The sequence below is a fragment of the Fomitopsis serialis genome, assembly GCF_022376445.1.
Source record: "Fomitopsis serialis strain Sig1Antser10 chromosome Unknown B0H18scaffold_10, whole genome shotgun sequence".
NCBI lineage: Eukaryota > Fungi > Basidiomycota > Agaricomycetes > Polyporales > Fomitopsidaceae > Fomitopsis > Fomitopsis serialis.
This window is the reverse complement of record NW_025954970.1, coordinates 330,967-355,330: the sequence shown is the minus strand read 5'-3', so window position 1 is coordinate 355,330 and position 24,364 is coordinate 330,967. Positions and strand designations below refer to the sequence as shown.

At 56.7% G+C, this 24,364-nt stretch overlaps 8 protein-coding genes across 8 annotated transcripts; 2 read left to right on the top strand and 6 right to left on the bottom strand.

The window, feature by feature from the left end:
* Positions 1–751: 751 nt before the first annotated feature.
* Positions 752–1,456, bottom strand: B0H18DRAFT_1083274 (PX-domain-containing protein; the record flags this gene model as incomplete). The annotated part of the gene is made up of 6 exons (XM_048031645.1): positions 752–817; positions 868–926; positions 950–1,087; positions 1,155–1,193; positions 1,245–1,311; positions 1,385–1,456. 6 exons carry the CDS (start codon positions 1,454–1,456, stop codon positions 752–754), a joined length of 441 nt encoding a protein of 146 aa, XP_047897387.1.
* A 522-nt stretch (positions 1,457–1,978) lies between these two features.
* Positions 1,979–5,914, top strand: B0H18DRAFT_986160 (uncharacterized protein). The gene is made up of 13 exons (XM_048044771.1): positions 1,979–2,693; positions 2,770–4,488; positions 4,510–4,546; positions 4,568–4,637; positions 4,659–4,736; positions 4,764–4,855; positions 4,883–5,020; positions 5,054–5,075; positions 5,097–5,236; positions 5,264–5,465; positions 5,487–5,561; positions 5,583–5,625; positions 5,682–5,914. Exons 1-12 carry the CDS (start codon positions 1,995–1,997, stop codon positions 5,623–5,625), a joined length of 3,315 nt encoding a protein of 1,104 aa, XP_047897386.1. The 5' UTR covers positions 1,979–1,994; the 3' UTR covers positions 5,682–5,914.
* A 433-nt stretch (positions 5,915–6,347) lies between these two features.
* B0H18DRAFT_871247 (uncharacterized protein) lies at positions 6,348–7,469 on the bottom strand (the record flags this gene model as incomplete). The annotated part of the gene is made up of 1 exon (XM_048040151.1): positions 6,348–7,469. One exon carries the CDS (start codon positions 7,467–7,469, stop codon positions 6,348–6,350), a length of 1,122 nt encoding a protein of 373 aa, XP_047897385.1.
* A 4,158-nt stretch (positions 7,470–11,627) lies between these two features.
* B0H18DRAFT_1115793 (uncharacterized protein) lies at positions 11,628–14,659 on the bottom strand (the record flags this gene model as incomplete). The annotated part of the gene is made up of 7 exons (XM_048033310.1): positions 11,628–11,669; positions 11,937–12,028; positions 12,141–13,244; positions 13,302–13,584; positions 13,669–13,962; positions 13,993–14,168; positions 14,233–14,659. 7 exons carry the CDS (start codon positions 14,657–14,659, stop codon positions 11,628–11,630), a joined length of 2,418 nt encoding a protein of 805 aa, XP_047897384.1.
* Positions 14,660–16,088: 1,429 nt separating this feature from the next.
* On the bottom strand, positions 16,089–16,955 carry B0H18DRAFT_1208439 (uncharacterized protein; the record flags this gene model as incomplete). Its single annotated transcript, XM_048036269.1, has 2 exons — positions 16,803–16,955; positions 16,089–16,744 (listed from the first exon to the last, which is right to left on the bottom strand). Exon 2 carries the CDS (start codon positions 16,731–16,733, stop codon positions 16,089–16,091), a length of 645 nt encoding a protein of 214 aa, XP_047897383.1. The 5' UTR covers positions 16,734–16,744; positions 16,803–16,955.
* Positions 16,792–17,206, bottom strand: B0H18DRAFT_29181 (uncharacterized protein). Its single transcript, XM_048037436.1, has one exon. It carries the CDS (start codon positions 17,173–17,175, stop codon positions 16,966–16,968), a length of 210 nt encoding a protein of 69 aa, XP_047897382.1. The 5' UTR covers positions 17,176–17,206; the 3' UTR covers positions 16,792–16,965.
* A 1,037-nt stretch (positions 17,207–18,243) lies between these two features.
* B0H18DRAFT_986153 (uncharacterized protein) lies at positions 18,244–19,496 on the bottom strand (the record flags this gene model as incomplete). The annotated part of the gene is made up of 6 exons (XM_048044770.1): positions 19,438–19,496; positions 19,264–19,370; positions 18,772–19,217; positions 18,582–18,726; positions 18,421–18,509; positions 18,244–18,362 (listed from the first exon to the last, which is right to left on the bottom strand). Coding segments are annotated over exons 3-6 (607 nt in total), but the record flags the coding sequence as incomplete, so codon positions are not given.
* Positions 19,497–20,684: 1,188 nt separating this feature from the next.
* B0H18DRAFT_1135173 (guanine nucleotide binding protein, alpha subunit) lies at positions 20,685–23,858 on the top strand (the record flags this gene model as incomplete). The annotated part of the gene is made up of 15 exons (XM_048035588.1): positions 20,685–20,753; positions 20,818–20,863; positions 21,071–21,330; positions 21,366–21,445; positions 21,475–21,565; positions 21,592–21,617; positions 21,668–21,720; positions 21,772–21,881; positions 22,046–22,076; positions 22,459–22,502; positions 22,682–22,795; positions 22,965–23,014; positions 23,077–23,191; positions 23,253–23,304; positions 23,378–23,858. The coding sequence occupies 15 exons, from the start codon at positions 20,685–20,687 to the stop codon at positions 23,425–23,427; spliced, it is 1,191 nt and encodes a 396-aa protein (XP_047897380.1). The 3' UTR covers positions 23,428–23,858.
* Between the last annotated feature and the right edge of the window lie 506 nt (positions 23,859–24,364).

Here is a 24,364-nt window from a genome sequence, read left to right as displayed (position 1 = left end):
AATCCATACACACTATGCTTGTGAATCGTACTGCTAGATGCCCATTCATTTGAGCTACTCTGATTGTGGCATAGTGACAGAGCTGCGCATGCGTGTCAGGATTCGGGAGATCAGCGTCGGTCTCCCCAGACAGTCTGCACTTTGACTACGCACCTTTAAACTGCAGTGTAGAGGCGAGCGTCCGAATCTTAGATGTGGTGAACGTAGAACGTAGAACTCGGAATCATAGCATGAGACGAGGATCAGGGTGAGGGGCTGTACTATTTGTGAGTGGTTGTGAGTACGTATACCCCATGGTTTCAAACTGATTGAAAGCAGTAGACTGCAAAACATGCTTGTCTCCGTCTCTCATCGTCTCATTCACGAGGTCCATCGGTGGAAGGTCATCTCCCGATGTTGTTTTGAGACAAGAAGGCGACGCACATAACTCGATCATGGAGGGGAATGGCTCCCCGGAACCGAAAATCGCTCATCACTGGCATCATCTACACGTGGAGCTGCCAGTATTAGGAGGTGCGCGGCTTGACTCTGCGAAGGGGATCTTTGCCACGGTGGTTGGTGGCTTGCGATGGACGCGTACTTCGCACAGGATGGTCATCAAATCATGAACGTAGAATACAAATACAGGAGGCAAAATAGGGAGGTCGGGCAGTGGTAGGTGTGCCACTGTGCAATCGCTGTCGCACTAGGGCTTGACGCTGGGAGCAACCGCCCGACCCGAGCGACGACCGTGGAGGCGGCACCTTCACGCTCAGGCCCATTGATTCTTGTCCCAGGCAGGATCCTGCAGGAAGGCACACAATACTTTGCTGCCGGTCTAGTCGCATTTGTCAGTAGGAGCGCCGCGAATAGACGCTGGACACAGACCTGCAAAAGCGGGTGGCCAGCGACGACAGTAAGGAAGCGTTCCAGTCCCTCTCTTCTCGCTCGATGACCTCGTCGGAGAAACGGTTCGTGAAGACCTTGCCTGGTAGAGGAGGGATATTGACGCGGGTCGATTCGTGCTCGAGTATGTCACGGAATGCCTCAAAATCAGAGTAGCGGCGGCGGACAACGAGTGGCGCAGCTTGAAAGCGGGAATATTGGTCTGGTAACGTTGCATGTAAGCTATCGAACCACCCCGTCATTCACGTAGGATGTGAGAACGACCTTACACACGATCTCATAATCAGTGTACATCTTCCGTCCGAAGCCTGTCCGCGAGTTGAGCAACTCTTTCATCCTATATAAAAGGATGGACGCACCGTGGGTTTGGGGGTTCCGTACTTCAATCTCTAGGAAGCTCTCCGGTACACTGTACATCTCCTCGATCTGCGAATACGACGAAGCACATCCTGCTCAAATTCATGTCTTAGGGAGCGAAATTTTGGTCGGCGAGACTTACGGTCTGCTCACGACCACCGAGGCGGGGCTCATCAAAGACGGTGCTGCGCGCGAATGGAGAGACTGTGGTCATGGCGGGAGTGTATCGTGGAGGATGGCAGCCAAGTCACTGACCAGTGACCACCGCCACAGAGACTAGATATCGTGCGAACTACTGTGTCACCGGATCGGTTTGATTCGGGAGAGTTCTCGGTTCGTTGTTCGTCTGTAAGTCCCTTTCCGTGATATTATTTATAGTAAAAATGCCCCTGCACCATGCATTGATGCAGCAAAGCCACGGAAAATCGGTCCATTGTACGAGATAAATGTTCTGATATTGTCCATGTCCTCCATGGAGGATAGATTGCGTTCCTCGTCCCCCACTGCCACTAACCTGCGGATACAGATTGTCTGGCGCCAGAGCTGCTTCTCGAGCCTTGTGACTGTGGGTACGATACACCGGCGATAATCGCACAGCGAATCTCACGAAAACAATTACTACCGCATCCTCCTCTTGCTGTGTGTTTGGCCGTCTCGGTGCGCGAGGGGCGAGGCTGACTTGTGGGTGTGCGATGGCCAGGAATGCGCCGGAATATTGACCGAATAATCGGACACAGGGTCGGCAATATTGGATGTCGGCAAGGCAAAATATCAAGAAGAGAAAAGCCCGCAATGTTATCAACCGCGAACGAACCGTCACCACGCTGACTGAAGGCCCCGAGAGCGCGTTCCTCGTCCCAACTCCAACCGAGGAGCCTGCCGCCGTCCTCATGTCTGCTCCTTTCCCACTGCCCTCAGGTGTCCCGCCAAACATGCAGCCTGGCTTCCAGATCAGCCCCAACGACTTCGGCCACTTCCCCTACAACGTCAACGCACCTTACTTGGGACCTGGTCCTATGGGCCCTCACAACTATGGGCAGCAACACCCTACGCCTCATCAATTTTTTCATGGACAGCAACCTCCACTAGACTCTCCGATGGGGGAGGGTGACCTGGAGATACTGGAGAATCTCAAGGAGAAAATCAAAAACGGGCAACATGAAGTATTCAAGGCGGTCCCCAACCCGACGTTTCTGGCCAACCTCTACATGGGTCCCCCGAAGGCTCCTCTCGTCTCTCAAGTACCGCCTCATCCTGAGCAAGTCCCTACACCCTCTGAGCGCAACGGTCCAGTTGCCTCTCAGGCCCCTGCTGAGCTTGCTCCTAGTCGCGGTGCCATGGACACGTCGTCGAGCGCTGAGGCAGTGCCAGCGTCCAAATCAACGGTTGCGGAGGCGCGAAGGACGGATAATGTGCTGTTTATCCGTGTACGTTCCTGTCCATTGCTCACTGTAACCTTCATTCGCAGGACGCCAATATGCGGTCGCCAGTCTCAGCCGCACTGTCGGTCCCAGTCTGGGCGCAAAGGACACTCGGATAGAGCCTCCACAGAGCAATGCACCGGCGCCAACCAGTAAGGCCCCTGCCAGTAACACGGAGCGTGGGCCCAAAGTAAAGCAAGAGGTGGATGATCGACTCCCACCTGCGCCGTCAAGGTCTCAACCGCAAGGTCTAGGCAAGACTCAATCCGATAGGTCTTTAGCGGACGAACCTCCGCTAGGAACAAGAGGTCCCGGATACTCTCCTACCAAGCCTGGTTTAGACAACAAGGATGATCAGCGGCTGTCGCGGGATCATAGCTGGACGCATCGCAACGGTGTTGACGACAAGCCAAGGTACGATGCTGACCGAAATGGCCGTTTCAATGGAGACTCGAGGTTCAATACTCGGCCTGACAACCGTGGTCCTGGATTCCCTTCCCGTCACTATGATAGGGATAGGGACCGAAAACGATCCCCCGAGCGGGACAGGGACCATGACAGAGATAGACGTCCGGACTTCGCGCGGTTCAAAGATGAGAGGCGCAACGATGACCGTTTCAGAGGACCTGACAATCGCAGACCTCTGTTGGAGTATAGAACTGCGGATACTTACCGCCCGTATGAACGTAGGCCTATTGACGATGTTGGCGCTCCACTGCGTACGCATCCCTCGGATGACAGGAGTCATCCTGACACGCGCCCGCCTCCTCGTACCCTCGGTGAAGAGCGAGCAATTATCCGCGGTCCCGCTGACGCCCCTCCGACTCGCACGCTCCCAGATGATCATCGCCCGCCCGACGCTCCGTCTACAGACGAACGCCGTGCCCCTGTTCCTGCTCCAAGTGAGCGTCCTCCAAGAGACTTCGAAGAACGACGTCCGCTTCCACCTCCAGTGTCATCCGACCGCCCGCTGAGGGGAAACGAAGAACATCGAGCCTCCCCGCCTCCGGCAAATGACAAGCTCCTGCGATCTCCGGAAGACCGTAGGCCCCCTCCTACAGGTTCATACTCTGAACGGCAGACAAGACCTGCAGATGACCGGCGTGCCCCACCTCTGCCTCCATCCAGTTCAGAACGCCAGGTAAGACCTCAAGATTCGCCTCGTGGACCGCTCCCGCTGTCGTCTAGTGTGGACCGGCCAATTCGGCCTCTCTATCCGCCGCGTCCCTATTCGCCTGCCCCTAGAATGAACGATGATCGCCGGATGCCTCCCCCAACTCCTGAAGACCGTGGCACTCGTCCTGGCCCACCTCCTTCTCGACCACCTCCTGAGGAGCGCAGCCTGCGTCCTCAGCCTAGTAAGGAAGACCTGAGTTCTCGGCCACCTGTCTCTCTAGAAGAGCGCATCAGCCGCCTTGCACCCTCCCTGCAGGAGCGGATAAGCACGACTGCTGCTAGACCGGACGACAGACTAGATCGCGGACAACTCCCACGACTCGATGAGCGCGTCAGTCGACCCGCGCCCTCGCTTGAAGAACGACTGTCCCGTGCTCCGCCTACTACGGATGACAGGACTGCAAGACCTCCAGCTACCGAAGATCGTGCCACTCGTCCTATGCCTCCTCCTGCTGCAACCGATCGACTTGCTCGCCCTGCACCGTCTGATGATCGTGCTATGTTGCTAGCGGAGCCAGCTCGTCCCCCACTGTCTGGCCCTCCTGATCGTGGTCCGCGCCCCGATGACCGTGGTCGGCCTCCAGTCTCGAATCGTTTCAATCGGCCCGGTTCCCCTGCTGCTGATCGTGGACCTGGCCCGAGGCCCGGCGTGTACCCACCTCGGGCTCAGTCAGTTGCGCGCGACCCTCCTCGCAAGTTCGAGCCACGTTCTCGGACGCGGTCGCCAGCTCGCTCTGATATCCTCCGCCCGGCAGGAGATCCACCACCGCCTCGAGACCGCGCTGACATACGCCCGCCGTATCGACCGGAGCCCGGTAGGTATGGTGGGGACCGCAGGCCCGACATAATAGATGTCGATCCTCCGGCCCCGAGATTCAATGCGTCGTACCGCCGGCCGTCGCCCCCTCCGCCCGCTGCAGATAGCTTAGAGCCGTACCCGCCTCGAGGGCGCGCGTGGCCCCCGACGAATGACTCGTATCCTGAGGACCCCGTCCGCCGGCCACCACCCGATGCACGTCCGTACGACCGTGAATGGCGTGAAGGTGAACGGGGCTACCCAGATGACTGGGAGTCTCGCAACGGTCGGGACTGGGAGCGTCCTCCGCCACGTGACTACGAGCGGGATAGGTTCGCTGACGCACCGCCGGCTCCTGGCTGGGAGACCCGCGAAGAGCGTGAACGTAGGGTGTCCTCTTCGTATCCCCCTCCCGCAGACCCTGCGCCAGCCCCTCGCTCGTTCGAGCCACGTCCGCTGAGCTCACGGCTGTCTGAGGGATATGCGCCAGAGGACCGTAGCTATGGCAGAGACATGGACCGCCCACGTTACCCTCCTGCCCCTGACACCCCACCGTTCTCGCGTATCAGGCCTCGTAGTCCGAGCCCGCTGAGGAGACCGGGTGTCGTTGACGATCTTCGGCCGCCAGTCAAGAGAGCTCGCGACGATGCCTACGGTTCTGGGTATTACCCTCCCCCTCCTGCTGATACTACTCCCCGAGCGGGGCCTCCGCAGGACTATCCTCCCCGTGGGCGCACGCCTCCCCCTGTGGGTGGTTCTGCCTACTACGACGACCCGCGTGGACCGCCGTATAGGTCGGGTCCGCCGCCTCCGTTGCAGAGGGACAGGGAGTATGCGGATCCGAGGGACAGGGCTCCTGACGTGGGTGGCTACTCGTCGTATGACAGGCGAGACCCGCCGTCTCGTATGCTGCCGCCGCAGCCCCGGTCGCCTCCTCCGTACAACAGATACGGGCGTGACGAAAGACGCTACTCTGTGCCGCCACGATAGGTGAGTTCTAGCGTATGACTCTGTGGAACGTCGCTGATGGAGGGGTCGCTGTGTAGGCTCAATGTCATGTACGGACCATCTACGAAGATTTTCGTTGATCTGAAGAATGCTTGAATCGGATGTATGCGTCGTATGCTGTGCACAATGTTGCTCTAGTTAGTCTTGTATATATACTAAGATATGATATGATGATGTATGCCCCTTGTCTTGCAGCACTTGTCACTTGCGATTTAGTCTGGAGCGTATCTATGCATACACAGTCCTGGTATATGGCCGATTGAGGTTCTCAGATCCCAGAGCTTGCAGCTGCTGGACGGGCCCATCTGTGGTGGGTTAAATGATGTCCGCCTCCCTTGCTGTGTGTTCAACTGCGAGCTTTCGGACAACTATGACACCATGGAAATAGGCGTTCTCGCACAGGCTTTGTGCGTGTGCAATACAAATTCATCGCCCGCGAGCGACTGTACATGTGTATGTCTAAGACAGTCGAGGCTTGAGCCTATGACTCGCCGTGATACTGCTCGTCCTACACCTATTACTAGTAGCCTGAGTCTTTTTTTTTTTTTTTTTTTTTTTTTTTTTTTGGAGGGCCGTTACGGACGTCCGCAGCCGACAATGGGTCGTCCCGGAGCATCCAGCTTGCGTATGGGTTTCCCCATAAGCGCCAAACCAGGGTGAAAAAATGCCATTTACGCACGATTGAACAATCAGTGTGGGGCTCATCAGTCCGGTTCGAGATTCACTCGTAGTGCCGGTGTCCTACCCACTAAAAAACCCGTGTATTTAGTCCAATTTTCTGGGAGGGCTGCTTCGTCTCGCAGTACTCCGTTCCATGTCGCATGGACCAGGTCCCGCGTCAGGGCGGAGTTCCCGTACTTCTTTTTCGTGGCTTCGACGTCGAGTGCCAGCCTGTTATTGAGTGCAAACTGCAGCTTGTTTACAACGAGCGCTGTGCGGTGTTCCCAGCCATCATCATCTGCATGGCCGACTACTCTCTCACATCGTAGCTTCCAAATAAGGTGGACTGCTTCCGACACAAGTATTCGCCAGAGTCTCGTCGCACCTGGGCGTATCCGGCCCTTCTCGTCTTTCCATTCTTTGAGGCCTAAAGTGAGGACGTCTTCGAGGGATAGGTCCGTCCACTGGGCTTTTTTCTTCACCCATGCGGTACGCACTATCAGCCATATTAGTGATTGGCCCGTCGCTAAGCATTCAAAGAGGATGTGTTGTATAGATTCAACCGCCCCACAGCGGTCGCACTGTGCTCTATCTTCGTATCCCTGAATATTAATCCAGTATGGTCCGCATTTGAGGCCGCTATGCATCATTTTCCATAGTAGGACCGCAAAGGGTCTACTAAAGTCGCGATGCCTAATGCTCATCCATATGGAGCTGTGGGTAAGTTCCTCATCCTCCTCTCGGTGCGCCATTACCGCGGCAAGGTTCTCCCCTGTTCGTCGTCTAAGCTCATGTCCTCGGCTCTCTAGGACACCCCTGTAAGCAAGCGCTTGGGTTAGGGTGCTAAGTTTCGCTCCGGTCAATTCAAATCTGGGGTCAGTTGGCCCGGAGGGAGTTGGTGCTAGACGGAAAGCTCGTGGGGGTGTCGTGGACGCGTCCTGACGGGCGCGCTCTAGGGTTTTCCAGTTCTCGTCACTCTTTATCCGGCCAAAGGTGGTGACGGCGCACCTTTGGCGGAGGTGGTTCAGAAGGGGTCTCATGGAGGTGCCCAATGGGACGCCGATCCAACCTTTCTCTTCCCAGGCCGGGGTCCTGTCAAAGATTAGGTCCGTCAGAACGTTGTTCGTGCTCAGGAGGCTAAGCGGTGCGTCTAGAGGCGTATGCATCGCGGCGTACACCGCAGCGGTCAGTTCTCCTGGTACCGTGGTGTTAGCTCCGGGGGACCGTGCTTGGGCTATTATAGCGTTCCTCGGGTCTGCGGGGCCAAAGTAGGCGGCGTATGTTCGTTTGCGGGGCGGGGCGCCCTTTCTTTTTTCCGGTCCCGACTCCTTAGTGGGCTGGAATATCATGACCGTGGTTGACTCTTCCGGCACTGCTCGACCTGGGCGTCGCCTGATTGCCGGTGGGTCAGTCATGGTGCTTGGGGCCACGAAGACCCTGAAGGTCTCCGACAGCCCGTCTCTAGACGTGACTGATGGGTCAAAAGTGAGGAGGTCCCCGTCGTCGAGCTTCGCTTCCTCATTGATGGTTTTCCTTCCTCTGGTCAGGGTGAGGCCGTCTACGACATCCTGTACCAGGGGATTCCATTTCGGAGTGATTTCGCTTAGGATTCGGAAGGCGGCCAGTCGGCATGTTGCCGGATGTTTGCATCCATGCGCCTTCAAGGCTAGGCACTCCGGGCATAGGCAGCTATTATCCTCCCACGACGTGACATGTGTAGTGGGCTGGCTACCGCAAGACGACTGTGTGATTGCGAGTAGGTCCGACACGATTATCACATTATGACAGTCGCGAAGGCAGTCACTAATCTTGGTATTGTTCAGTCGTCGAAGTGCTTTAGTGGCTCCGATATGGTACCATGCCGGCAGTTGCTTCTTAATCGACACGTCTACCTTAATGGCCTCCAGGTGGACTGCAAATCGTTTCCCTGCAGTGAGCATACGTCTTATGTACAGGGGGAGCCCGGATCGGGCACTGAGCGCCGGGCTCCAGCTCTGCAGGTACGTGTTAATTTGTGCTTTTGGGCGTATCTCTCCTGTGTCTCGCTTGGCGTGCTTGTTGATTATAGCATCCATAGCGAAAGCCCATACTGGCCGGTCTTCCGTCAAGGTCAGGTATCTTCTTAGCCACATAAGGTCGACCGCATCATTTCGTGCTTCTATGTCGAGGAGTCCGAGGCCCCCGTCACGTATGGGTTGGTGCAGCGTTGCTGTGTTGATGGGCGGGGTACTCCCGGAGTTCCATACAAAGGTACGCACTATCTTTTTAAGTTCTGCCTCGATTGACTTGGGCATACCCTGTACTACAGCAAGGTACTGTGATATACCACCCGGTCCCATCTGGACAATATGTCTCCTTCCTATCATGGACGGTCGGCATTGTCCCCACCTTTGGAGGAAGGCCCTTATTTTCATTAGGGCTGGTGTCCAGACTGCGGTTTGCTCTACATCGTTCCCTATCCAGGCTCCCAGTATGCGTATTGGTTCGCCTTCATTTGCAACGTGCACATCTAGAGGGATGGTCTCTGGCAAACCTCCTTCGGGGTGCATTTTACGTGAGTCAATTACAGATTGTCTGTATTCCGGTGAGCCCACCGGTACAACCTCCGTCTTTCCATTATTAAATTTCGCTCGGGAGGCGCTGCACCATTTATTTAGGATGTCCCAGAGGCCGGCCCAGCTATCATGTTTGGACAGAAATGCGGACGTGTCATCCGCGAAGAGCTTTGTGATCAGGCGGTCTGTCGCGCCGGGTATGTGGAAGCCTCTAAGGTCTGATTTACGCAGGAGGATCGCCAGCGGCTCTATGGCGATGTCAAAAAGGAGGCAGGAGAGTGGGTCTCCCTGACGCACTCCTCGCACTACCGCGAAGAAGTCGCTCATCTCACCGTTCAATATGACTTTCGTGTTCGCTGCTTTATATAGTCCGCGGACTCGGGCTATGAATTCAGGGGGGAGGCCGAAGGCCTCCAATGTCCTCCAAAGGTACGCATGGTCAATTTTGTCATAGGCTTTTTCCTGATCTAACGCGACAATGATCCCATCTTCTTCCGTGGCTTCCGCATAGTCGACGAGGACACGGCACGTTTGTGTTTGGTCTTCAATGTGGCGACCTGGGACGAAACCAGCCTGATCCCTATGGATTAGCTTCATGGCGACGTTGCCTAGTCTCGAGGTGAGTGCTTTTGTATACGTCTTATAGTCCGAGTTGAGTAGTGTTATCGGCCTATAGTTGGCTATCTCTCGGCGGTCTCCCTTCTTGTATATTGGGCACAGCCAGCCGTCCGTGAAGCCTTCATCAGGGGAGGCGCCGTTTTCTTCAATGTCTTCGTATACCAGGGTCAGGTAGTCAAGGCTGTTAAAGTTGTCTTTGTCGGTGTTCCCGGCCGCGAAGGCTCTCCAGAATTCATAGGGTATTCCGTCCAGTCCAGGGGCGCGTCCCATCTGGGATTGACCCAGTGCACGTTTAATTTCTTCTCTGCTAATGCCGTTTGCCATCAGCTCTCTATCCTCTCCGCTCAGCGTCTGATGGACCTCGGCTAGTATCTGCTCGGTGGCCAGTCTTTGGGTCTCATTCGAGAAGTTTGGTACATCCACGAACTGAGCTTGTTCATGGTAGTTTCGCGCTAGTGTAGCCATTTTATTCGATCTAGACTCAAACTGGGGCGGGTTTGTATTGGGGATGCGGAGCTGATACATGACATCTCTTGGTTTCCGCTCCTTATTCACTGCTGACCAGTATTTCGATACACGCTCGGCATTCAAAACATAGCGGGCTGTGGTGGTAAGTTTTGCAAAAGCATGTCTCTTTTTTTCCAGCTCATATACTCTGTTGTGCAGGACTGCTGCGTCATTTTGTAGCATTCCTGACTCCGGGAAAGCAGGACGGCACTCTATTTCCTTTATGTGGCGCTGCAATCGTTCGATTTCGGCTCGTAGTCGTGGGTATTTCTTTTTTAGACGGTTCCGGGCCAGCGTGCGTACACTGTTCTTAAAACGTTTGTGTATGCCTTGGATGGACAGGCTCTCTGTGTTGTCACGTCCTTCCTTTACCGCCTTCATCTCTTCCATGGTTTTTTTACCCAGTTCCCTGACAGTGTTCATGAAGTCAGTGTCGTCCATGAGATGGGTCGGCATTGACCATCTCCCTTTTCCGAGGAAGGGGATATTAGCAGTATTGAGCTTAGCACTTATCAACCTATGGTCCGTGGGGACTCCAACAGTCTTGATATCCCAGGTGTGTGATGACCGAATCAGTGATTCCGATGTGTATATACGGTCAAGCCTGGATCGTGAGAGGCTACCTCTCTGGGGGTAGGTGTAATCCTTGGTGTGTGGCTCCGACATCCTCCAGCCGTCGTATAGGTTCAGGTGTCGTACAAAGTCTCGTAGGGCGCACACCGCGGATGCAGTGTCTTCTTTGGCGGGTAGTCGATCTAAGGCTTCCTCGACGATGTTGAAATCGCCTACTAGTAGATCTGGCTTCTTGTATGATCCTCTCTCAGCCATCCTAAGGAGACGGGCCCAGAATATTGTGTTCTCACTCGGAGCGTTTGGTGCGTATACATTGAGGATCGTAATAGATTTTTCCGCGTGCCAGTGCATCGTCAACAGGATGGCCCGACCAGGGATTATTTCCCGGTACACAACATTGGAGGTGTCCACCAGCTCTCGATTTAGTACAATAGCGACCCCTTGGGTCGATGTCTCAGACGAAGAGCCCGAGTTCCATATTCGCATTCGCCTCCCGTACAGGGTATGTAGAGTGTCGACGTGTGATGCGTCGAGATGGGTTTCTTGGATACATAGGACGCCCAGCTTTTCTTCGCGTAGAAGCTGGTTAATTGTGTTCCACTTCTGGTCTCTGGGGCCTTGAGGAGAGCTCCTTCCGTTAATATTTAGACTGCCGACATGCAGGCTAGCCTTCGTTTTCCTCCCCGATGGGGCGGTCTTTCCAGTAATGTCAGGACGCGCTGTGAGATGCTCGTCTTGAACAGGGGATGTATGTATGCAGCCCTCCGCATACCCCTGGTTATCGCTGTTTGGCGATTGTGTGTTACGGAGGGCGGTCCCGTCGCCGAGTTCCTCTGTCCGGTCCTGGGGGCCAGCTTGGGCGGGAGACATGCTAGCTACTCTCGGGCAGAGGAGAGAGGTACCGTTTGCCATATGTCCTTCCGTAGATGTAGGTGTTATGTGTGTATTCGCCGTTGGTGTACGCATCCCAGCTACAACGATCCACCGGGAGCGGGAAGTTCTCCTGACTTCCTCAGGAAACACGCTGCTCAGCAGCTTGGCCTCTCGGCCAGGGTAAGTCTATTAGTACCCTTAGGTCCCAGAAAGTGACGCAACAGAGGTTGCCGGGCTTTCCTGTCCCGAGATCGGTCAGTATATGTGGGCCCGGGCCATCTGCGCGCCTTCTACTCATACGAGCTACCCATGTAGGGCTCACTCGTCACTATCTTAGTACGGGTGTGAGGGCATCATAAGTGTTATATATATGTAGGACGAAGGATAGCGTATGCGCGTGGCTCAGTGGTACATACTCGGGGGGTGCAGAGTTTGCATACAGTATAGATTCGCGTGGTTAAGTATGTCCCGCCCTCTGCGTCCCGTCAACGGAGCCGCCACGGCCACCTCGTCCGCTTCCGCGGCCACGACTTCCACGACCGCTCCGGCCGCCTCTGCCACCTCTGCCCCTACCGCGCTGATCTTGTCCTTGCGCACGTCTATCCGCCGCAAACATCTCACGTACGTCGTCAAGAGACGGTCCGTGCCATCCGGGGGTGGACGGAATGGAGCAAGCGTGAGTGGGGTGGTCAATCGAATGACAATACATACAATAGAACGTGCGTGCGACCAGTTCGGGTGGGCCTGCCAATGGGCCGCCGAAAGCGAAGTTTCGAACGCGGTTACGGAAGTTCAGCCATTCCGCTGGGTCAGAGGTGGGAGACTCGATGTAGAGGAAGGCGAAGGGTTCTTCCTCCTCGTCGCGGGTATTACGCAGTAGGATCTTCTTTACGGTTACAGAGTCGATGATGAGCTCGAAAGCCTCCTGCGCCGTGAGGTGACGCCATCGACCTCCCGCGAGGATGTCGCCGTTCAGAACCGAGAGGAGGTATAGTAGATACATTGCCGCGCTTCTCAGGCCCTTCTTGAAGGCGTCGGCCATGCCCTCCTCAGTCGTAACGCCAAGACGCAGGGGGTGCCGGAACGTGCCCATGAAGGTCGGCGGAGATGGCTCGGAAGAGACGACGCCGAAGGTTCCGTCTCTGGTCGAGACCCAGCCTTCTCGCAGGAGGCGATCGCGTTGGCCGATCGTCAGGTTTCCGACGCGGTAGTAGACGGGGCTCGAGTTCGGGCCTGTGGGTGTGACGGCCGCAATGGGCTGGGTGATGGAGGCAGTCGGGATGCCCAGGCAAGTGCGTAGCGTAGTGTCAGCAGCGCACAGTCGTCCGAAATTTCCTCTGTCGTGCGCGCTGCGGCCGGGGAAGTGTATGTAGACATGGTAGTCCGTAGCTTTCTGCCATTCCTCAGCTTGGGACGCCAGGACGTTTGCGTAGACAAGAGTGAAGTCGACTCCCTGTATACGTGGCCATCCTCCCGGGGGCGTCCGCGTCATAGCCAGCGGTGGGGGGGCGCCGGGAGTTGGCGCGAGAGGCGCAATAGGCCCAACTGGGCCAGCTCGAGCGTTCCGGGCAGGTGGCGCGGGTGGCGCAGGCGGTTCCGGATCAGCGGGGAAGTCAGGGAAAGGTCCCGGAGCGTAGTGGACCGGATGGGGGTGCATAGACGAGGAGGAGCGCGGCCTGCGAAGTCCTAGGGGTACATCGTTCGCCAGAGCTTGCGTACGCACTGCTTGTTCTGGTGCTGGTGAGAGGTGGGAAGCGCGGTAGGGAACTGAGTGGGACGAGCGACTTGCTCGTTCAATTTCTCGCATACGGCGGCCTAGGGCGTACACGATTGGTGAGTTGACATCACCCTGTCTCAGGGCCGTGTACGCACTCATGCTGTCACCCTCGTCACGAATGTTGCCTATCCCGCGAGACTGGGAACGGGGGGCGCCTTGGTCCCAGCTGCGGGATGGTCCGGGCAGCGTTCTGGCCGTACGGTACGTAGGTTCGTTGTCGCTCGCGTATAGGTCCTCAACGTTGCCTTCTCGGAGAGCTTCGCTGTCCTGCGGGTAAGCGCCGCCGTGCGGGGGGTCGGTCGTCGTAAGGCGCCGGGCAAAGTGCATGTTGTCCAGTGCCGTTCGGGCACTGATGGCTTCGTCGCGGTCTCTATGGAGCTGCACAAGGGCGGTGGTCAAGGCACAGATGGGGGCCGGCAGGTTAGCTCTGCTTAGTTACGTGATCGGAATGCCGACTCGTACCGTTTCATCCCCGTCCTTGTATCCTGTGACAGGGTCGTACATCTCGAAGTCTCGCTCTTCAAGATCCGACGTGGTGGTCGCAGGTGGGTCGACTCGGTTGTCGTCAGGAGGGGGAGACCAGTCAAGGCGCGGAAAGCCGAGAACTTCCCCGATGTCGACTCTGTATTCGACTCGCGGCGCAGGGCTGGCCACGGCGGGAGCGTCTTGGATACGGCTAGTCGTCCCAGTCATCACGTTGTCTCCGTCGACGTCCTCAGAGACACGGCGCCTCTTCCGTGCCTCGCTGGCAGAGCGCTGAGGTAAGTCAGTTGGGGTGTTGCTCACGTTCGCAGCGGAGGATGAGGTCGGCGCGCCTTTGCCGATAGTCGCAGGCATCTTCCCGGCGGCTTTGGCGTTTCTCTTGGATCGGGCTTTCTTATTCTTCAGCTTCGCCGCCGCCGCTTGTTTTCCCGAGCGGGTGCGTCGAAGGGCCAGAGCGTCGAGCTCTAGGTTCTCTTCTTCTGGGATAGCATTCATTAGGTATGTGGCCATAGCTGAGGCGAGGGAGGAGGGTATATCACGCACCTTTTATGACCGTGGTAGTCGTCGTCATCGTCGCATCGACATCGATCACCTCAGCCTGCGTGGAGCACGACGCTGCAGTGGCTTGAGCACCGTTGGCCGCTGCGCTGTGCTGCGTGGGCGTGACAGCCAGCGCGCTGGCCTTCTTCAGAGCGAGGAGGGCCGGAGGCGTCGCAGGACGGGACGCCATACCCGCGTAAGAGACACCAGTACGGTCCGTCGGCGAGACGGCTCTCGGGGAGACCCACGGATTGGCGGCGCCGGAGGAGATGGGCTCGGCGTTGACTCGCTTGTTGGGGGACTTGACAAGAGAGGCTGCGCGCAAGCGTTCAATGGAGGGGTCCGCATGGGCTTCGCCACCGTGGGGATTAGCATTTGGCCCATGATCGACAGAGGGAGCAGGTGAGGTGGGTTTAGACGATTGGTGCATGTCGGCAGATGAAGCGTAGGAGCTGGTAGATATCTGGAGTTGGGGATGGCTGTGAGCGTAACCTCAGGGTTCCTTTTAACCTCATGGCTGGCTCATGGCGTACGCCGCTCTCGCAGCTGTCAGGATGCTGTAATGATGAAGAGTATGTACATCTAGGGATTGCATTCTCGCGAGTGTCAAGCTAGAGGTGTAGTGGCTGTCCTGCTCGTAGGAGCTGGGTCTATGCGTACCTTCACTACCGTGTTGCCTGGTGCGGTCTTTCTGATGGGATTGCTCATGTGCGTGTTTGAGCTCTCTTCGTTCCTGGTTAGCGCGGTGAGGCGTCACCGTGCGGAGGGTAGAGGGTGATAGTGAGGCTTCAGCCTTGGAGCGTCCGCGAGTTTTCGTGCTCCCTGTCGCGGGCAGGTTGTTACGTCGTGGTGTTGCACCACAGGCCCGTTGTCGGTCAACGTCAGAGTGTAGTCTCTTGAGGAAGTCCCAGGAGAAATAAGAAGGTCGACACTGTCTCCGAGTCGGGTCTCAGTGGGTGTGTTATTTCTGGGTCGCATTGGCTCGTGTTTCATCGATTTTCTCGTTGCCTTTGCAGCGCAGCAGAGTCCGGTTGCTCGTATAGTCCCCCTCTTTTTTTTTCTTTTTTTTTTATATTTTTCTTTTTTCCTCGCACGCGTAAGGCGCAAGCCGAGGTTCAGTTCGTCGTACCTGGCTTCTGTTTGCGCGTTGTCGAGGAAATGTAGGAGGCAGCTCCTCATGGACGTATTTCGTGTTCCCGTAACAGTGCAGGCCTGCGTAGCGGCGCAGTTCGATGGTGCCTCAGCTACGCTTGCGTCGTGGGTTTTCCGTACGAGATGTATTAGGTTTGAGTGGTGTGTTGCGCTCCTCTCCTGGTCGGCTAGGAGGACCGCGTCTTGAAACGGGCGCGCCCATTCCCAAGTGGTACTAAAGCTTCCACTAGTTTGACAGGTTCGCGATCTCCGCGGCGTCAGTATGGTGTTCGTTTGATCGGCCTTTTAGGAGCGCGCCGTGTATTCAGATGTGTGGTCGGGACTATAGTCTCCGTGGTCTGATGTCGTTTTGTCAGTGTTTATGGCGCCTGTCCTCGGGAGGTATCCCTCCCAGTTTTCGCGATTCTTTCCCTTATGAGTCCGGGATCAGGTTTTCTTAGAATTTTTAGTCCACTGTCGCTTGTTATTTAGAGTGCGGCACGCACGGTGAGCGACACTCTCGGTTCTATATGTCGGTTGTCGGCTTCTTCATTCGCAACGGGGTGTAAGGCATGCGGGCGTCTGGGGCCTGTCAGTGATCGTTTGATGTATAGGTAAACTTTGCATGATGGAGCGTTCGGCGACAATACAGCACATTAAGGGGGTCTCAATCAATTCCTATACTTGGGTGATCCCGCGTGATCCCGCTCCTTCGCGTCTGCCGCGATTCACTGGTCAGTGCTGGGGTTCTCGGGGATTGTCCCGCCGCGTATTTCTGCCTGCGGTGCTTCAGAGAGATCTTCGTCCGACTCAAACTGATATGGGCTGTCGGTGCTGTTGCAGATCACGGGGTCGTGCGCGAGAAGGCGGTGGGGAGGTGGGGAGTGTGGGAGGTGGGCATATAGATGAGCGTGGATTCGGACTTCATCGCGCGTGAGTCTGGACCATGATGTCGGGACCCGGATAGCACACGCCGCAGGACTTCCCGTGAGGATCCACGTGATCCAGTGACGTTGGATGTCTGTCGCGTTATCTACTCGGCCAACTCCGGTCCGTAGATCTCCGGCCATGAGGACGATGGGCAATCCTCGCTCGATATGGCACACCGGGCGCTCTTCCACTATCCATGTTAGGACGATCCCGTTCCTCTCTGGGGTCCCTTCTACTTCGATCGTAACTGCGAGGGACTCAGGTATCGGGAGTCGTAGTGTGGGGAGGGATGGTGGTAGCGACATGGATGATGAGGGTGCGTGGATGTTAAGCTCAGAAGCCGACCATGCTTTGAGTTGACGTGGTTTTACTACTGTAGAGGTGCGATGGCGGCGTTGTTTTTGGGGTTTTGACACTGTTGCCTGTGGTGCGAACACTGGCATAGTGTGTTGTTCTTGTCAGGCAGGCAGGTCAGGTCTATTTTATATGATCTGGGAGGGGCGAGCGTTTACTTTTTAGAAGATCCTGACGCCAGTGACGGCATCTGATGCGGTTTGAACGGCCTAACGTAATGATCTTTGTGGGAGTATTTGGGGTGTAGAGAATGTGAGGATGTGAACGAGCACAGTCATTTCATGTTTGTGGAGGGAGAGTGTCTGTTATTGTGACGGAATGTCATGTCATTGTCTCGAGTATCTGCTTTGTTTGTCTGGGATCGTCCTCTGGGACTGGTGTGGCACCATGTGTTGGGGTGTTTGTACTGTGGCATGCATCTGATAGCGCGGTTCGTAATTCGCCGGGGTACGGGTCGTGTCCGCTCGTTCGTGGGCGCTTCCTCGGGTGTGGTCTAGCGCCCGTAGACGTCGGGTGCAGCTCAGTGGTCATTGTCGGCGTCGCAGGGGACGGCGAGCTCGGGTGGGGGTACACATGTTATAGTTTTACCGATGTTTTGGTATTTCTCAGGTAGGTGAGAGAGAGCATGGTTCGGTTGAGCCAGATCTGGGGATGGATGGAGTCCCATATCCTCGGATGAAGCTTTGTTTTCATCCTGGCTGCACCGCTGAACAGCGGTGGACAGTCCTTATAGCGCATGTTGGTTTCATCCCATTGGGATTACTCACCCCCCGGACCACGAGAAGGTCTGCGCAGGGCTCGTCGACGACGACGAGGCCCTCCCGGGGGTAGTAGCCTGAGTCTATGAGTCGACTACAGTCCATCATCCTAAGAATCACAGGCCATCCTCGCTGTGTCAATGATTCCGCATGGCGCTCTTCCTTTTCGTCCGTGATAAGTACATACGGCCCAAGCCCGCAGACTCGAGCGCGCATCAGCATGAGCACTGGCGTGGTCTCTCAGGCTGTCAAGCAGCGCAACTGCTCAGCGCTGCACCGTGATAAGATGCACATCCCGGCGAGACGCATCGCAGCGAGGGAATGTCCGCTTCCAGGCTGGTGTGCGAGCCCGGCTTATACAGGACTCTGGGCGTGGGTAGTATGAAGGTGTCTCAGTCGAGGCCGAGTGTCTTCATTGGTAGGGTAGCAATTCGAACTTGTGTACTGCCACGTACCTCAGATACGTACTAGTACTATGGCTTCTGTCAGTAGCTATCGTAAATTCCGATCGCTTGACATCAGATGAGACTTTCTCTCGACATGCGGCTACCCACCGCGGTCTGTTTCACCGTCTAGGTATTCCATCTCGAACCGCACTGCTAAGCGTCTTCAGACTGACAGATATAGTCGGCAACTAGTAGTAGTGGATTGCTTCTGTCTGCGAACTCCACATACCATCTGCGAAAGTGCTGTCAAAGAGCTCCGCTTTCTGTGCCAAGGACGCGCACCGCGCGGTGCAGTAGACAGTATAATTCGTGCCACACTATGTACCTGCGTGCCAAGACATGTTGCCTCGCGAATCGCGGAGTCGACGACAACACCCATACGCAGAAAGGTCTACGGCTCGGAGCTAAGCTTTTCAATGCACCGCAAATTTGTCTTGCAGCGCGACAGGAGACACCAAGGAAGACACTTCTCCGCGTTTTGTCGGAGAAGTACAGAGCAAATGCACATAGGAACCTGCCCTTGCCCAAACCTCGTCATGGATCGATTATCATGGAATGCGCTCATACCTCACAGAATCACCGAGTCCGTGCGTCCACATGCGCCTGAACCGCGACGAACACGGCGGAGGAACTCGCGAATGACACGCCAGTGATGTTTGCCCTGTCACAACACTGATCACCTCATGCGCACTGCGGTATTGATCAGGCTTCTGGTCATGACCGCGCCACATACCGTACGTACTGGACTTCCATTTCGCCGCGGACCACGCTGTGCAGCGTGCCTTCTCCAGTCCGCTAAACCACAGAGATAGCGCTCCGAGCCCGCCGGGGCTCGCATTTGAACCTCAGTTGCGCAGTGATATCGACGCCCATATGCACTCAAATGGATTGACAGATGCGCCGGGACGCGCGCACACACACACACTGCACGCACTGTTCCGCGAACATGTGAGCGCACCCAGCGGCCGCCGGACTCGAGCGGATTGATGACGATATGATCGTCCATCGTTCGAGCCTTTGTGTGCTTCCGGCCTTCTCGAGCTGAGGACGCCTTGATAGTCGTGCGTTGTGATTCGATTCGTGATTTCGCGAGAATGGAGCATTCCAGAGCATGCGCGTGTGTATTCGTCGCCAAGGCTGTAGAGTATATCAGTCGAAGTTGGATGGCGAAGCACATACGGATGGTCGGTAAGACCGCGGGGCGAGCGAGCGCATGCGTGTAGATTCCGAGTTGCAGATATTAATCTGTACGATTGCGGCTCGCGGGCGGTGACCGAGCCGTCGACGCGTCGGAGTGTACAACGCGTCGTAAGGGCGCAGTCGGCGCATTTCGATATGACCAGATACGCAGAGAGCTGCGTGGAGGGAACTGAACCAGATTAAAAGGCATTCATGTGATTTCAAGTTTGACGTACAATAAGTGCCTTCCTCTTAAGGCAAGACACCTTCCTGTTTCGTCTGCATCGTCATACGTACGGCACCCTTCCTGCCGTCGTTCGTCATTGCCTCCGATGCTCTTCTTCTGTAGCTCGTTAGCTGTCAAGCATCTGTGTATATAGGACGGGGCTCCGAAATTTAAGCGCACCAACTTTCTTTCCTTACTGTCACTGCTCGGTGGGTCCAAGCCACTAACGCCGGCCAACTCAAGTTTGGACGCAGACGGTCAGCGAGGGATCGTCACATGAAGACGCATTATCAGCGGTAAGTTCCATTACATCAGGAGATCAATGCCAGGGTCCCGAGAATGGCGGAAAGACGCGTCCCGGCTTGGGTTCGACCACCAGAGGATGTCGGTGGTCGCGAACTGTAAGAACAGGTACTGCACAGGACCACTGTGTGGATACTCGCCTGATTTGGGAAGGATGGATAGTCGCAGAGGCGAAGGTGTCTCGAGAGGAAGCTTGGAAGCGTGCGCCGTACCTGCCGGTGTGGAGTTGACATTCGTATGTCAGGCGGTGCATGGGCATGGGGTGTTGGTGGCCGAGCGCGCGCGGTGTGTGGGTTTGCATCATGAATACTCGCGGGGCTGTCATTTGAACCAGACATCTCGTGGGGATCAGAGGGTGTAAAGGTACAGCGGGATCCCCGGGACCATGTGCTACCGGCGGTCCTACCTTGTCTGATCCCGCGGCAGCGCAATGTGACCGTGCTGGTGCGCGCTGGACACGATGATAGGCAGCGGGTTCGAGCGCGAATGCGGGATGGTATTGCAGGAGATGTGCCGCTGCGGATAGATATCTACTCGCGTCCCACGAGCTGGGGTGACTGCGGGGCAGCGGACGTGTACTCATGACGCGCACGGCGTCCGAGAGCTCAGGAAGGCATGCGAGGGAGAATCACGCTGTGGGGCGTCAAGGTGGACGAGGGAGGGTATCAGAGTTGGCTTCCTGGTCCGGAGTTGGCCATGGCATGCGAACGTTGCAGATATGGTCTTATTGATCAGGACGTGTCTGACACCGGGGTGATGTCGGTGGACGGCAGGCGGTATGCGGTGTGGCCGGTACGACATGGGTCGTACTCGGGAGGCTGCGAGGCCAGGGAGTTGGGGGAGAGGGGAGGGCGCGAGGAGAACGTGATCGAGGACTCGGAGGCGGTGCAGCGCGTCTGCGTCGGGGGTCGCTCTGACATCGGCCTCGTTCTGCCATCTTCGCGATCAAAAACGCAGACTTGCCGTGGGACAGGGCGCCAGCTTATTCACGATGTTTCGTCCGCCCATCAGCACGGCCGGTCCTCCCGTCCTCGTCCTCAGATATGAGTGCTCTCGCTGCCGCCCCCGCCCGCCGCATGCCTCTGCCCCCCGGCCTCTGTTATGGCCATTTCCCCCGTCCGCCTCCCCATGCCCCACGCGCCCCACCGACCAGACCGAGGCCGCCGCATCAACAACCAGATCGACGAGGAGCTCAGGGTGAGTCCCGCCGCGTTCGTATTCGCCTCCGCCAGTCTGATGGGCGCAATCGCGGGACCCCTAGCGCGAAAACGAGATCTTGAAGCGGAAGAGACCAAGGGAGGTCAAAGGTACGCGTTCTGCTTTCCCCATTCGCCTGCCAGCTGCACGGGGCAGCGCGTCATACACCGTCCGCCGACCGATCGTGCCGTGCACGCTCTCCCTCTCCGCTCTCTCGCAAGTTCTGACATGCACGCCGCTCCAGTCATGCTCCTCGGCCAGGCCGAGTCGGGCAAGTCACGCTCCAGAAACAGTTCCAGCTCTACTACGCCTGCCAGACCTCGACCGCGAGCGGCCCTCCTGGCGGCCGATCGTCTACTTCAACATCCTCAAGGCCATCCGGATGATCCTCTCCGAGGTCGACTATGAGTACTTCTCCAACTCACCCACCTCCCCCCTCTTGCCCTCGCCCTCGACCACGTCGCTCACCTCCGTCGCGCGGTCCAAGGTCTCCGTCGGCTATGGCACCGGCAGCTCCGCGGTCGACCCCGCGTGGCTCATGGAGCTCAGCCAGCTCCGGAATAAGCTCCTCCCGCTCGTCGCCAGTGAGGAAGCGCTTGCGAGCGAGCTCAGCGGAGGGTAACTGTCAGCGGCGGCAAGTCGGGCGTGTTCGTCAGGGCGGGCTGGCAAGCACTCAATACCGCGACGCGCTCGTGGCCTTCGCGGACATCCGGAATGGCAGTGGACCGAGGGCACCGGTCATGACGGACATCGTCGCGAAGACATTAGATGCGAACCAGAATGAGATTGAGGACCTCTGGCATCATCCGGGCGTGCGGTCGCTGTGGCGACGAACAAGCTGAGGTTGGAGGAGTACGCTGCATTGTACGTCCGATGATTTGCCATGCCGCTCTGTTTCGTTGACTGTGGTGCAGCTTCCTCGACAACATTCATCGCATTGCGCGGCCAGACTACCTGCCGTCAACAGGTGAGAATTCTCGCCTGGTCCGCAAAACGTATCTCAACGCCGCATGCGCAGAGGACATCCTCCACGTCCGGCTCCAAACGCTCGGCGTGAAGGAGCACGCGTTCGACATCAGCATGGGGGGCATCAACTACAACTGGCTCCTCTACGACGTCGGCGGTGCGGTACGTCCTCTGCCCCCTCTGCCCGCCTCCGGAGACTGAGTCCATGTCCGTGTAACAGCGTGGTCAAGTAAGCCTTCATTTCGCATCATCCCTCTCCCGGGGACACTTCATTTCATGTCCACTGACCGCTTCCTCCTCTCCATTGAATTCGCTCCATCCGATAGCGCCAAGCCTGGATACCCTACTTCGAGGATGGTGCGTGTCGTCTCCCAACCCCAGTCCCCTGTCCTCTCCCAATCCAATTCCGCTTCCGTTCCCGGGCGCCTCCTCGCACTCTGTTCGTCCCTTGAACCTTCCTCCGGACTGAGCACCTGGGCGTCTCGCGGCGAGCTGCCAGATACGCTCAGGTGCCGGATCCGTGTGCAATGTGCCTGGAAGCACCAGGGCCCGGCGAGCGTGGTGGCCTACCTGTACCCACCGCGTGCTCCGGATTGGTGGCGTTGGGAATATCTGTCAATGGCCGTGGGCGGTTGCGCTCGATGGTGTGCTCCGGCGACTCGGTTCCTCCATTCGAGTCGCTGAGCTCACGGGTGTGATCCTCGTGTGTCGATTTAACTGACGGGTGCCACGGTTACAGCGGCAGCCATTATCTTCCTTGCGCCGATCAGTGCTTACGACCAGGTCAGTGCTTCGTATTCGACTGCCCGGGTGCTGAATCTGACATACCGCTGTCTTCTCCTTGATTTACCTCCTTGGACGTGGTTGATCTGCCAACCTTGTCGCCGGCCATCTGTTGGTTACTTTCCACTCACACGCTTCTCTGCCGATGGCCAACGTAACGACACTTGAATGTTAAACAGTACCTGGAGGAAGACCCGCGGACGAACCGGATAGACGACTCGCTCCAGCTCTTCACGTCAATATGCACGAACAAGCTCCTGCACAAAGCCGCCCTGGTGCTTATGCTCAACAAGGTGCGCCCATTGGTTCTCTCTGCACCCATGTACTGGCGCTGACCGGGCGTGTTCTGACTACTATTATTGATCTGCTGCGTGTTCCTCGCTCCCGCAATTTGCCTGATTGCGCGTTTGGCACGGTACACTTTGCTCCGACCGGCTTGTCATGTCGTAACGTGCACGACAGACCGATTTGTTGAGGCAGAAGCTCGAGGCCGGCATCAAGGTCCGGAAATAGTACGTCCTTTCCCTTTCACGTATCTGCCTGCGAACGACGCTGATCTGTGTGGGCGATGTAGCATCTCGTCGTATGGCGACCGGCCAAACACGTATGAAGAGGTGTCGGAGTACTTCCGCGCGCATTTCATACAGGTACACAGGCGGAAGGACGTCAACCGGCGACCATTGTTTGCGGTCTGTTACTTGCTTTGTGTGGGCGCGGGGATGGCGGCTGACGTGCGCGCGCGATGTCTAGCACTTCACATCTATGTTGGACATCAAGGCGACGCAGAGCATCATCGTCAACGGTGCGTCCCGTCTCGCCTCGTTGTTAACCTGCGCAGATTTGTTCCTGATGTTCGGATTCCTTTCGCGATCCAGTCAACGAAGCGATCATGCGACGACACATGGCGACCGTCGGCCTTGCATGATACCCGCTCCCCTGCGCCCTTCACCGTTCGCGCTCCGCTATACGTTGTTTGTTATTTCACTGTATCAACCTCCCGATTATTGTAGTGGGCTGCTGACCTGTTTCTTGGCGCGGGTGGAGCGGACGGGCTACTGTAGGATAGTATATATTGAGGGGGCGACGCCTTTCGGGTATTATGGTGGTGGTAATGCTAATAGTTTGACGGTTACGAGGCACTTTTATCGAGGGTGTGTGTTTGGGTTGATGAAGTCCACAGGAACGACCGACCGGCTTATACAACTGAGCGTGTTCGGCAGGGGGAATCGAGGTTCCCGCTCTCTACTGCCGGCGTGTTGCACGACCCAGTCGCCCCTTCATTCCGACTCTCTGACAATGACAAGATGGCACAGACGTTGATGGGAGACGTCGACAGCTTGACGCTTTTGTTCACGAAGCCGTGATGCTCATCTGGGGACCTAATCCAGTATGCTAGATGGGACACAGAGGTACATACGATTCGGTCGACATGCCTCTCATTCACACTGACGCTGTGGACCTTGCCAGTGATCAGGCCTTGGACGCCGACGCCGACCATGATACTGTCCCCATCGAGCGCATCATACATGTCTCCAATCATTTTGGTTATGCTAGGCAGCAAACTCATTTTCCCTCCGGTAGAGCTGTGGGGCGATGCTAAATAGAAAGTCCCTCTCGCAGTACGAGGTAGGCCTTTCAGCAGCTGACGTGAACGGGAGTGGATTTACCATCGTGCGTAGCCTGCAGACGACTTGTGCTGCATGTGTGTGGCCTCTGCGACACCACAGCATTGTGCCATCGGTAGTGGTCCTGCATTCCTTTTAAATCACGACGGCTCTGTAGAATAACCCAGTGTCCCGCCATTGTGCGTCGATGAGACTGCTGTGATCCACAGAATGGTCAGAGCATGTCAGGGCTCGGGA